The following is an 11,738-nucleotide window of genomic DNA, read 5'->3' as shown; positions in this document are numbered from 1 at the left end:
AGCATACAAAAATAATAATTTACACACAAATATATGTATATATATAAACAAATGGTAGCTATCCTGTATAAATGTAAATCTTGTTTGTTTGTTTATTTGTCTGTCTGGGTTTTTTTTATTAGTGTACGTCATTATTTTAATATAATAATCTTGTCAAAAAGAAATACGCATATACATGTATACATGAAATATAAAATTCCAATGTGCCAAATTAAACAGTCAAAAAAAAAAAAATGGCCAAGATTCAAATTTTTCAAAAGAAGATAATAAACGAAAGTCAAGGTCATGAGGCCATGAGTTCAAAAATATTTGTTCTAAAAGAAGATCTTGTCACAAATCCTAGCACCAAGTTTTCAAAGTTATAGGGAAAATAAACTTTTTTTCTAATATGTAGGTCAAACTCAAAGGTCAATATAAGGAGATCAAAAGTGTTGCATGGTACCCAAAGAAAGGCCGATCCTTTCACAAGAAATATTGTATGCGATATTTGAAACCTCAAGCACTAATCCGTTCATAGTCAAAAGATATTATCAAGGTTAAAATTTTTCAAGGTAGGTCAAACTCTTGAGGTCAAAGTTAACAAAAATTTGGTACCCAAATAAATGTGTTGTCGCAAGAAATATATGAATTTGAAATATGAAATTAAGGCCCTGGCACCAACCATTCAAAAGTAATTGCCATGGTTAAAGACAGGCATTTTTTGGAAAAGAAGAACAAACTCACAAAAAGATTGGTAATTGTCCCTAAGTATATTAATGCATTCTTGGAACCTTGACTTTAAAATTACTGCTAAGGTTAATGTTAATATTTTTTTTTTTCAAAATTGGTTAATCCTTGTCTGCTCAATATGCTTCAAATTAATATCAGAGTAGTGTGTAGATTGGCAGAAAATAAGGTCCTATTAATATTGATTCATTTGTATTTGCCAAATATGCACAAATATGCAGGTGTTTTGTTAATTGTTGTTAAGTGTTGGGTTTTTTTTCAACTTGTTGTTGTAATGCTGTGTTGTTTTTGCATGGTCATAACTTCATGTTTTCAGAATATTATGTTTTCTGTTATATCAATCTTTAATTTTGTTTTATTAAATGATTTACACTTTTTGTCACAAAGAAACTAAATTCTTCAAATTCTGTGTAATAGCTGTAATATGCGTCAAGTAGCTCATCCCCGGAAGTTACGTTTCTTGACCCGGTGACCGGAATATTTTGCTCCCCATTCATAAGTGTGTGTAAATTCAGTGGAGCGTTGATCGTCCGAGAAAATGTTTCAAAAGTGGTATACTCTCGCTGTAACCTGGTCAGGGGTGACACGGGATCGACCAAAGGTTACAGTGTCCACTTAGAGCGATGAAAAGGCGCAAAAGGAATCGTAGACAAAATATCATACACATGACAAACACGTTGTTAGCTTTTGTTTACTTGCGTATGTGCAGAAGTTACGTTTTCGAGCTCTCCCACGGGTAACATGTTTTGTGAAATTATAATCCCCTTGTTAACATTAGTGAAGCCACATCGAGTTGAGGACTCTCAGGATTAAATATTCAATGATTTACAGAAGTTTACAATGGCGAGAAGATATGGATGTCGGTGGAAACTTCAGAAGTTGGCCGGTTTAGTTTTGGGAATTTGTTTAGGTGTGTTATTATCTTCATGGTGTCGTCATACATTACTTCCATGCGGATCTCAGAAGGACCGATGCTGTATCCACATCAATTATCATGTTAACATCGCTGTGGAACATTTCCATGTAAGTGACCAACTGCCTCAAAACACACTGCCAGTATCTGAAACCAAGGAATTCCAACTCAACAGGTACATTAAACCAGATGAAAGAGGATTCTTATTAATTGGTGTTATAACTGCCAAGAAGTTTCTAGACACTCGCGCTGTTGCTGCGTTTGATACCTGGACAAGCACCTGTCAGGGTGTATGTAAGGTATTGTTTTTTTCCAGTGAGGGATCTTTTTCAAATAAAATTCCCATCATTAGCATTGATGGTGTAGATGACTCTTACCCACCCCAGAGAAAATCCCTCCTCATGTTAAAATACATGTATGACAATTATATTAATAACTTTGAGTGGTTCATGAGAGTGGACGATGATGTTTTCATTAAAGGGGATCGTATTGAAAAACTACTACGATCCATCAATAGTTCAATACCTCAGTACATTGGACAGGCAGGAATTGGGAAGAAGGAAGAGTTGGGGAAACTATACCTGAACAAGAATGAGAACTTTTGTATGGGAGGCCCCGGGGTGGCGTTTAGCCACATGACCCTGAGGATGTTTGCCCCCCATGTGGGGGAGTGTCTGCAGAACCTCCTGACCACCCATGAGGACGTAGAGGTGGGGCGTTGCGTAAGGGACCACACAGGCGTGTCCTGTACCTGGGCGTTTGAGGTAAAGTCTGGATTTCAGATCAATTTTTCATGTAACATTTTATGTAAATGTATAATAAAAATTTTGCTTGATCTTTTATTAAGATCACAAGATCATTGAGATCACAAATGTTAAAGAATGGTCCTAAATTACTAGTATTCATTGTGTTTTATAAAATCTGTTTTATTTTCCTGAATTAGCTTAAAATTAGCCTTCATTTACAAGGCCAACATAGCCTTCATTTTATTTACAAGGCTATTCTAATTCAGCCACTGCTTAAAAGAGAATAAATTGAAAAGTACATTATTTTATTTCGAAGTGTTTAAAGTACATGTGTATTACATAAAAATAATAATGGCTATTGATATTTCAATTTGTATTGAAATTAAACATTGAATTTATATATATAGAATATATGGATGTTAAACATAGCACAGAATCATGACAGCAGTTTTACAGTTTGCCCTTGCTGTCAAGTACACAATCTACACAGTAGATTTAACTTAAATAGTAATTTAGCTTTTATATTTCAATTTGTCTTGTCAGCTTGTCAAAAGTTGGGGTTTGATAATTACGAAGCTATGACGGTGCATTGCTAAGCAGTATTATATGCACAGTTATTCTAATTTGATAATTACACATGCAGGTGATTATAGTAAATTATTTAAATTTTGAGTTGCATATGTACATGATATAGGTATCTCATTAGGGAAAATGCTTGATAGACTTGTTTGATTTTTTTAAAGTACTGTACAGGTATTAAGACTTAATTGCTATAGTCATTCAGTATTATAATCTTTATGGTCATTATGAGTCTGTGAGAGCATGGAGACCTTTTGGTCCATACTCAAGCATATGATCTATCTGATAATGGCATCTTTCAGGAGGTGCATGTTTTTATAGAATCAATGGTGAATAACACATGGCCATGGTATTTTGCATATTTTAGACCTGGTAAATTTTTTAAAAGAAAAAAGTCCTATTGTTTGGGGGGTTCACAACATCTATAAAACGACAAAGGATCAAATAGATGGCATTATTAGGAGTATTTATGTCTGCTATGGGGTACGATTACAGTGTGTTGTCCGGTAGATAGGGGGAATAAACAGGGTAGCGGGATAAAGCAGTGGATTCTAGACAGGTGAATTATGCTGCGGAATAAAGACCCCAATTTCCCTGAGGGCAGTAGTACAAAAAAAAAACAAAAAACGATGTAGCCTCGGATTCCCGATTTCTCTAGACAGACTTAATGATCAGGAAGTGAATGAACCTGGAGAGGTTCATCTGAGGTCTCCCTCGGCAGATTTTAATGGGGTTTCCATCCCCCATCAAACTCGGAAGTTAAATCATTACCCTCAAAGATAAAAAAAAAAGCTTTATGGATCTAAGAGTCATTTCATTTCTGAATCAGTAAATGCTGGGGGTTAACACCGGTAGTCATCTGATGAGCTGATCGCATGTGTATACTTCACAAAAGTTCATACTAGAAGGGGTCAATTTTTTTGAAGTATTTTTATACTTGCCAACAAGTCTACATTCACACATACTTGTAGGGGTAAGATTGTAAATATTGTACACATTGTGTGTTGGAATTACTTGGCACTTCTCCCAATTAAGTTAATTCCCAAACATAAAATGTCAGCTTTTGTTGACCTCAGTGCTGTAAAGTTGTGAAATTTAAGGATGGTTCAGAGTCTGTCTGATAACTGGGGTAAACACTGAACAAGATTTCAGAGTACATTCCCAGTGCTTGCTGGAGTACCAAAGACAATTAAAGCCATCTGTTGAATTTGGGGGGGGGGTGCTATATTTTCAACAAGAAATAAAGTTCCAAAGCCTGCATGGATATCGATTCCAATGATTTTTGCTGAATTGCCCATTTTAGATTTCTGGACCATCTTTTTAATAATTAATTTTGTTGCATGTTGGTTTCTTTTTTTATACCTTTATCGGAAATTATCCAATATGAAGAGAATCCCTTTGCACAGAGCAGGGAGCAATAGCTGTTGCATGTGAACTGTATAGTGCTGTACTATAAAGGGCAGAAAGATTAAGGTTAAAGGGCCACTTACACACTTAGTTTGACGGGTCAACAAACAATTTTCAAAATTATCCCACCATACAAAGTTGGATGTTGTTTAATTTGTCGTCACCTTCGATATTTGATATACATGTGATGTTTAAAATCTTTATAGTAAACACGACATAGCCATTGAAAGAGTCTCTAATATTGTCATTGAAAATGTTTCATGAGTTTTTACTAAGAAATGGATCCCATTCATAAACTTTTATCTTTAACTTCTTATCAATAAAATACCCAGGTGTTAGTGATAAAGAAACCTATCCTTATGTAAGACTTTTAAAAATGGTACTATAACATTGCTTGCCATTGCACAGTTGCAGGGACCTTGCAAACTTCTTGTATTGTTCTGCGTGACAGTTTGATTAAGGAGGCAGTTTTGTTTGGGTTAGGGATTGAATGGAAGTTCTGGATAAACCTGGTGGCATTGAAGAAGATTTTGTAAATTACATAATCTTATTGATTCTAGTGACTCATGTGCCAGAGAGATAACCCAAATTTCAACTCCTCGTTCATTTTTCTTGTCAAACTACCTGCAAACTTGAACAGGAAACAGAAATCTGGTCAAGGAAGTGGCCAAGTCAAAAAGAACATGTCAGTTTAATAGTCAGGGAGAGAAGGCTGTAAATTGTGTAATTAGCTGTATCTAATTATAATACATCTGAATTAGGAAGGCAGACAGTGTGACAGGCGTAATTAAGTTGTATCAGACACTCGGAGGATTTCTGCTGACTTTGCCATGTCAATCAGACAAAAGTTAACCTGCGTACCGGGGGTCATTGTACCTATAAACCTGTAGACAGCTCGTATCACTTTTTAGGAACTTTGAGACCTATGTATAAATACATGTACAAAATTAATTTAGTAGATTCCACTCCCATACAAACAATACTGCTGAAGGAAAACATATGGTTATATTTATCATCCATCACATTATAATGCTCTCAATTTCCAATTTGATAATCTTGATGAATTCAATTTTCAAAGCGTTACAAAATTTGACAAGAATGTAGATTAAGGTCTCCCTCTTCTGATGTATTGTAAAAGAGAATGACATTAATGACTTAAGATGTAGAAGATTTTTTTTTTAGCTATAAAGTGGTAAGGTATGTAAGCTATTGAGATGTGGGTCACTAGGTTACGGTATTCTTTGATGCTAGCTGTTGATAGGGGTGATAAAACTGCATTAATCCAGATAAAATGAAGTTTATTGTTAAATACTTCATAAATATCTCAACATGATCATAGGGGGCATATTCTTGTGTTAAATTTCAAAAATTTTAATCAAGATGAAAAACAGCTTTATGTTATTTTCATTTGAAAAACAGAACATGGCACCAAAGGCCAAGTTGCTTTCCGGCAATTATCTCACATTTTCTTTTCCCATAATTTTATTCTCCTCTTTAGTAGCAGCAGGTATCCACTCTGTATAAAGTCTCAAGCTTTTAGATCAGGAGATTTAGCATTGTATTAAAAATTTTCTTTATACCATTCATTGGACAATTACATCTTCAGTGAATTCCATTTGTATAACAGAGTGCAATAGGCCATATAGTAAAAAATATTTTTTTCATTGAACAGTGTATGGACTTGTCGTGAGTTCGTGTAGGTCTGTAACCTGATTTGACCTCTGGAGGAGGGGGAAGGATTTTTGTGGGGGGATATCAGGTGATGGCAACAGCTGCCTAATTACCCCCAGTCAATCTGTTACACACAATTGCTGAGGGTGAGACATTGACCCCCGTATTGAGGCGTTTGATCTCTCTGCTAGAGTACAGAAACAATTGTGTCAGAGGTTGTCTGATGTCCATATAACTCATACAGTCTCTAAAGAGGAACATTCATGTCTGTGGCCCATGATTTACACATTGGCTATTTAGAGACTCAGTTTCCCAATTTAGTAAACTGCATGTTTTAGGGGGTGTATTTTGAGTTTGCTGAGTAATATTGCTGATCAAAATTAAAACCATTACTCAGAGTTTTCATTAAAAAAGTTATAGTGCAGTTAAATGCTGAGTAATGTTTGAAGGTTCATTGACTCTCATGTTGCTAATATGTAAAAAATTCATTGGTCTTTAACACCTGTATTACTTCTAATGAAGTTGTGTCAGAAAATAAGAGGATTACAAGCTGCATTGTTAATAACAGTGGGATAATACTCTAAAACCTGGCCTGGCCCCTTTGGCCTGGCCTGGCCTCTAGTTGCACCTGGCTTCAAAAAATTTTGGCTGGCCTCAAAAGTGATCAGAATTTTGGCCTCAAAAAATAATTTCTTTTTCAGAATTTGATTGATTTTATTGATTTTTTTATTGGTTTCATTTTTTCACTTAAGACTTTATTAATGTGCTAATAATACATGTTTATTTTATTGATTTTCTAAAATTTATATGTAAGTGTTACACCAATTTAAATTATCAAGAAAACAAAGAAATGCAGATACCTAAAACTTAAAAAGAATTTTAAATTTGCTATTTCAAGTATCACTTGTTACATGTTTTATAAACTCTTTATCCAGTAAAAAAAAAATCTTTCTGATAACGTGGACTTTTACAAACTGATAGAAAAAGTGTCAATACCATATGCAAGTAATTGGCCATTTTATATGAAAGGGTTCTAATGGTTGGTTGTAGGATGCAAATGTTTTACAGCACAAATGTTAATAAACTATCATCAAACTCAACTTTTGTTTTGATAATTAGTGAAACTTGTAGTAGGAAATTCTTTACAAATAATATTTTGGTATCTGCATTGGTATATGGTAGTTTATTTATTTAAAAATTCTTTGGTGCCTGTATTCATATATCACATTTAAGACACACACAACACAACACTCTACAGTGTGTGAAAAGTGATGATTCATCACTTAACAAGTGGGAATTTTTCAAAGCTATTAATGACATTTGATATGACTTAGAGATTTTTCAATGTGCACAATTTGGAAAACACAAAATAAACTCTCAGACTGATACTTTTTTTCTAAATAATTAAGCAAGAGTGTCGGTAGTGTCGGTATAAGATACCTGTCATCAAATCATAAAATGAAATAAGTGTACACTGATTGATTGATAATCAATAAAATAAATCATATTGGTGGTAGTACATAATTATTTTTAATGTTAACATTTACATATCAACAGAAATATGTTATTTATCTGCTTTGATTTTTAAAAACTGAAACTAATTTTAAAAAATCAATAAAATCAATTGAATTCTGAAAAAGAAATAATTTAAATTGATGTTTCAAAATGTTTTACTTTGTAAAATCCTCAATCCTACTATGGAAAGTCTCCAGAATTGCAACTGATCAATAGAAAATCAATAAAATAAATCATATTGGTGGTAGAGTATTATTATTTTAATATTCACATCTACATATCAACAGAAATATATTATTTACCTTCTTAATCTTTGAAAAAATGAAACCAATAAAAAATCAATAAAATCAATCAAATTCTGAAAAAGAAATTATTTTTGAGTGAGGCCAAAATTGAGGCCAAAAATTTTTACAGAGGCCAAATCTGAGGCCAGGCCAACTTTTGAGGCCAGGCCAAAATTTGGTTTGAAGCCAAATTAGAGGCCAAAATAGAGGCCAGGCCAACTTAGAGGCCAGGCCAGGCCAAAGGGGCCAGGCCAGGTTTTAGAGTATGCCGGATTTTCCTCAGAAGTGGGGAGTTCTCCTGATAATGACCAGAGGCTGTTTCTGGAATGTCTTGGTGGCTGGGTTTATCATTAGAAGGAGGGAGGTTCCACTCATTAACAATTACCTGAAGACCCAGAGTTGTGTCTTAGTCGGGGTCTGTTAACACTTACACACAAACAGAGGCAACTAGGAAAGTTTGTTTTGATGCTTGCCTGCTTATGAAGTCAAAATTTGCAAGTGCAGATGTTGTTGCATTGAGCAATCATTGAAAGAAATGGTAGATAATGTAACTTGTAATATTTATTTGGAGAATCAGATTTATTTGAGAGTATACACTAGAGTTATGTTGAGTGTGTATAAGTCATCTGTACTGAGTGCTTCATACAGTCATGCACTAGTAGTATTCACTTCATTACTCTACTTGACTTACTTAGTGCAGCTCAAAAGAAATAAAACTACACTAAATTCTTATTGGTATATATTTTTACACATCGGTACATATTTACTGAGTTTAGTGCAAGCTAGTTCATTCTCCAGACAGACATATGCAAGAAACCAGAGTTTAGATTCTGTCAGTTGTAATTTCCTTTTCAACTTCAAAAGTTCTTAAGGAAATTTTTTTTTTATCATTACAATGATGAATCAAGTGTTTATAGTTTAAAGTGATTTTTAAGGAAGCCCCTTTTTGTTTGTAATGAGCATACAAGTAAAGCATGTAATTAATCTTTATATAGAAATTCTTTCCTAGTGGGAGAAATCTTTTTTTGTAAGAGGGTACCTTGTTTGTACAAATGACTATTGAAGCATTTCATATTGGATTACAAATGTTGGAAAGTTATAAAGTGGCAATTTAACATTGATTTTACATTGTAATGGCCCTCATTCATCTTTTGTACCAAATAAAATTTTATAAATGTATTAAGTTACATGTATTAATAAATTTTAGCTGATAACATCGGATGTTCTTGAAAACTATGTTTTTTAATTTGAAGGATCCGCTGTTCACATGATGCATATTTATCATTCTTTGGGGTTAATTTGACTTTGAGCATTCAACATGTTCAACTCATAACAATTAAAAAAAAAAACCTTGTTGTTTGAAAACACTCCACTATTATTTAATGAAAACATTACTACACAAGTGCTTCATTGGTGGCATTTAGCTTATAAAGAACATAATATAGAGAGTATTGACCGTGGGTATTTTGATAAAGGGGTGGCCGCTAGACATTGTAACAGACCCTTCATTTCAGAGTCAACAAAGTCCAGCCAAGACAAAACAAATGCAGAGGCTTGGTCAAAAGAGAAAAAGTTCATTAATGCTTGCCAAAATTCCTTTTTCCTTCAACAAATGATGAATTCACTCTGTTGAACAGGCCTCTGGGTTACTGCGGTATATGCTTTACCTGTTCCTTTCCATTTGGTACTGATGTTTTTTGCCAAGATCTTGTAATGCTCAGTGGGTTTCTAACAAATAGGCTTAAATTTCCTTCTTGTTCAAAAGAGCTCCTGCTTTATAAACTAGTGGTAATACCTTGTTCATGTACAAGTTCTGTAATTCATCTGGGTCATAGTTCAAAGGATATGATGCAAAGCAATTAGGATAGATATTATCAACTTAATGTTGATTCTGTCTGGCTTTTATGACCAAATACTTAAAACAAACATTTTAGAAAAAGAAAAGGTTTAAAGATTTAGTAATTAAATGGTGTAAGTGATATTTTTGTGTTTTATTCATTTCAGATGCAGCGCTTGTTTTTCCAAAACTACAAAGAGGAGAAAGGTTCTTTTAGGACGACCCTGAAAGATAAAGCCGTGAAAAAAGCTGTTACATTGCATTCCGTCAAAGAACCCAAGCAGCAGTACAAAATTTACAACTACCTCAAGTCCCTTCACATCCAAGATCTCCAACAAAAAGGCCTTCTTTTACAGCGGGAGGTAGCTAACATTGACCGCATGCTAGGGGCTCAAACTTCCATGGGCAAGCAAGGGTTGTCTCCAAGTCTTGGCAAGATCATTCCCAAATCTACAAAAGACATATTAACCTGGGACTATATATCAAAAGCCATCGTATCTCATAAAAATCTCAATCCGCGTCACGGGTTGACCTTTCCTCTCAAGGTCGCCCTTGATGACGTCATCAGTCAAGTGATTCAGATTGTGAATAGAAATGCCAGACAGAAGGGCAGGACGATAGATTACAAGGATCTGTGGTACGGTTATCGCAGAGTTAACCCCCTTCATGGGGCTGACTTTGTGCTAGATATATTACTGACCTACAAAAAACACACTGGTAACAAAGTGACAGTAGCGGTCAGAAGACATGCTTATCTACAACAAGCTTTTGGTGAGATTAACTTCATTGAAGATCCCTTCACATCAAATTACCACCCTCCTCCTGATGAAATAGAATCCCCGTTCCTGTTCAAACAGTTTGGGGCAGGGAACCAGTCTAGTCTTTCACTCATTTCCAACAAAGTTGAAGAAGTCATACACTTTATTCTTCCCCTGATGGGAAGACTTAATATTTTTAAAAGATTCATGACCAACTATGAAGATGTCTGTTTAAAAACCGGTGCCAAAACACAGCTTCATGTAGTCTTGTTTAACGATAGTTACACAGACACTCTCATCAATCTGATTGGTCAATATCAAAAGAAATATGGGGGAGAGAACATTGAGGTGATTTTTGCGGAGGGATCTTTTGCGCGTGCCAAAGCGTTGGACCTTGGAGCAGTTCAATGTGATCAAAATGATTTGTTATTTTTCATAGACGTAGATATTTTATTTACTTCCAGTATATTACATAGAATACGCATGAACACGAAACGGGGATCACAAGTGTACTACCCCATTGTGTTTAGTCAATATGACCCTTCATTTTTGTGCAGTTTTTACAAGATAAAGCCATGTCACATAGACAACTTCAACCTTTCATCTGATAATGGTTACTGGCGGAACTTCGGGTTCGGGATCGCCAGTATGTATAAAAGTGATTTAGAACAGGTAGGAGGATTTGACACCAGTATTCAGGGCTGGGGGAAGGAGGATGTAGACCTATATACCAAATTTAGTGACAGTGAGATCCAAATATTTCGTGGGGTGGATCCGGATATGGTCCACCTCTATCATTCTGTCCACTGTGATTCCGGGTTGAATGGGGCTCAAATGACCATGTGTATTGGTTCTAAATCTGCCAGTTATGCTTCAATGCATGTATTAACAGAAGTGATTCAAAGGACCCCTGAAATTCTGAATAGAGATCCTGGATCTTGATCCAGGACTTTGTCTGTGTGTTTGTTCTACTTTAAGCCAAATGTCCAATGTGTTTGATTAACTGTTAGTTTCTGTACAAATAAAGGAACAAGTTTTTTGTGTGTGAGAAAAATACATGTAATTCATTTTCACATTCACAAATTTATGCATAATCATGTTTAATGTAACAAATTTTTAAGATTTTTGTGAAACATATGGAATATTCATCTTCATTTGTGTCAACAAGAAATAAGAGAGAGGGTTGCCATTTTATTGCTTTTTTTTCTCAGAAGTAGGCTTTGCTGATAATTTAATTAATGATTATGTGAACATGTTTTTTTTATGATAATAGATACCGCTCATTAATGCCACATTGTACCT

At 34.6% G+C, this 11,738-nt stretch overlaps 1 protein-coding gene across 1 annotated transcript; it reads left to right on the top strand.

The window, feature by feature from the left end:
* Window positions 1–1,189: 1,189 nt before the first annotated feature.
* LOC134264662 (chondroitin sulfate synthase 1-like) lies at window positions 1,190–11,492 on the top strand. The gene is made up of 2 exons (XM_062746925.1): window positions 1,190–2,403; window positions 9,846–11,492. The coding sequence occupies exons 1-2, from the start codon at window positions 1,567–1,569 to the stop codon at window positions 11,376–11,378; spliced, it is 2,370 nt and encodes a 789-aa protein (XP_062602909.1). The 5' UTR covers window positions 1,190–1,566; the 3' UTR covers window positions 11,379–11,492.
* Window positions 11,493–11,738: the final 246 nt, after the last annotated feature.

The sequence above is a fragment of the Saccostrea cucullata genome, unplaced genomic scaffold (genome assembly GCF_032062105.1).
Source record: "Saccostrea cucullata isolate Sc308-1 unplaced genomic scaffold, CSIRO_AGI_Scuc_v1 ctg1093, whole genome shotgun sequence".
NCBI lineage: Eukaryota > Metazoa > Mollusca > Bivalvia > Ostreida > Ostreidae > Saccostrea > Saccostrea cuccullata.
Note: the sequence above shows the minus strand (reverse complement) of the source record. Positions and strands in the feature narration are given on the sequence as shown.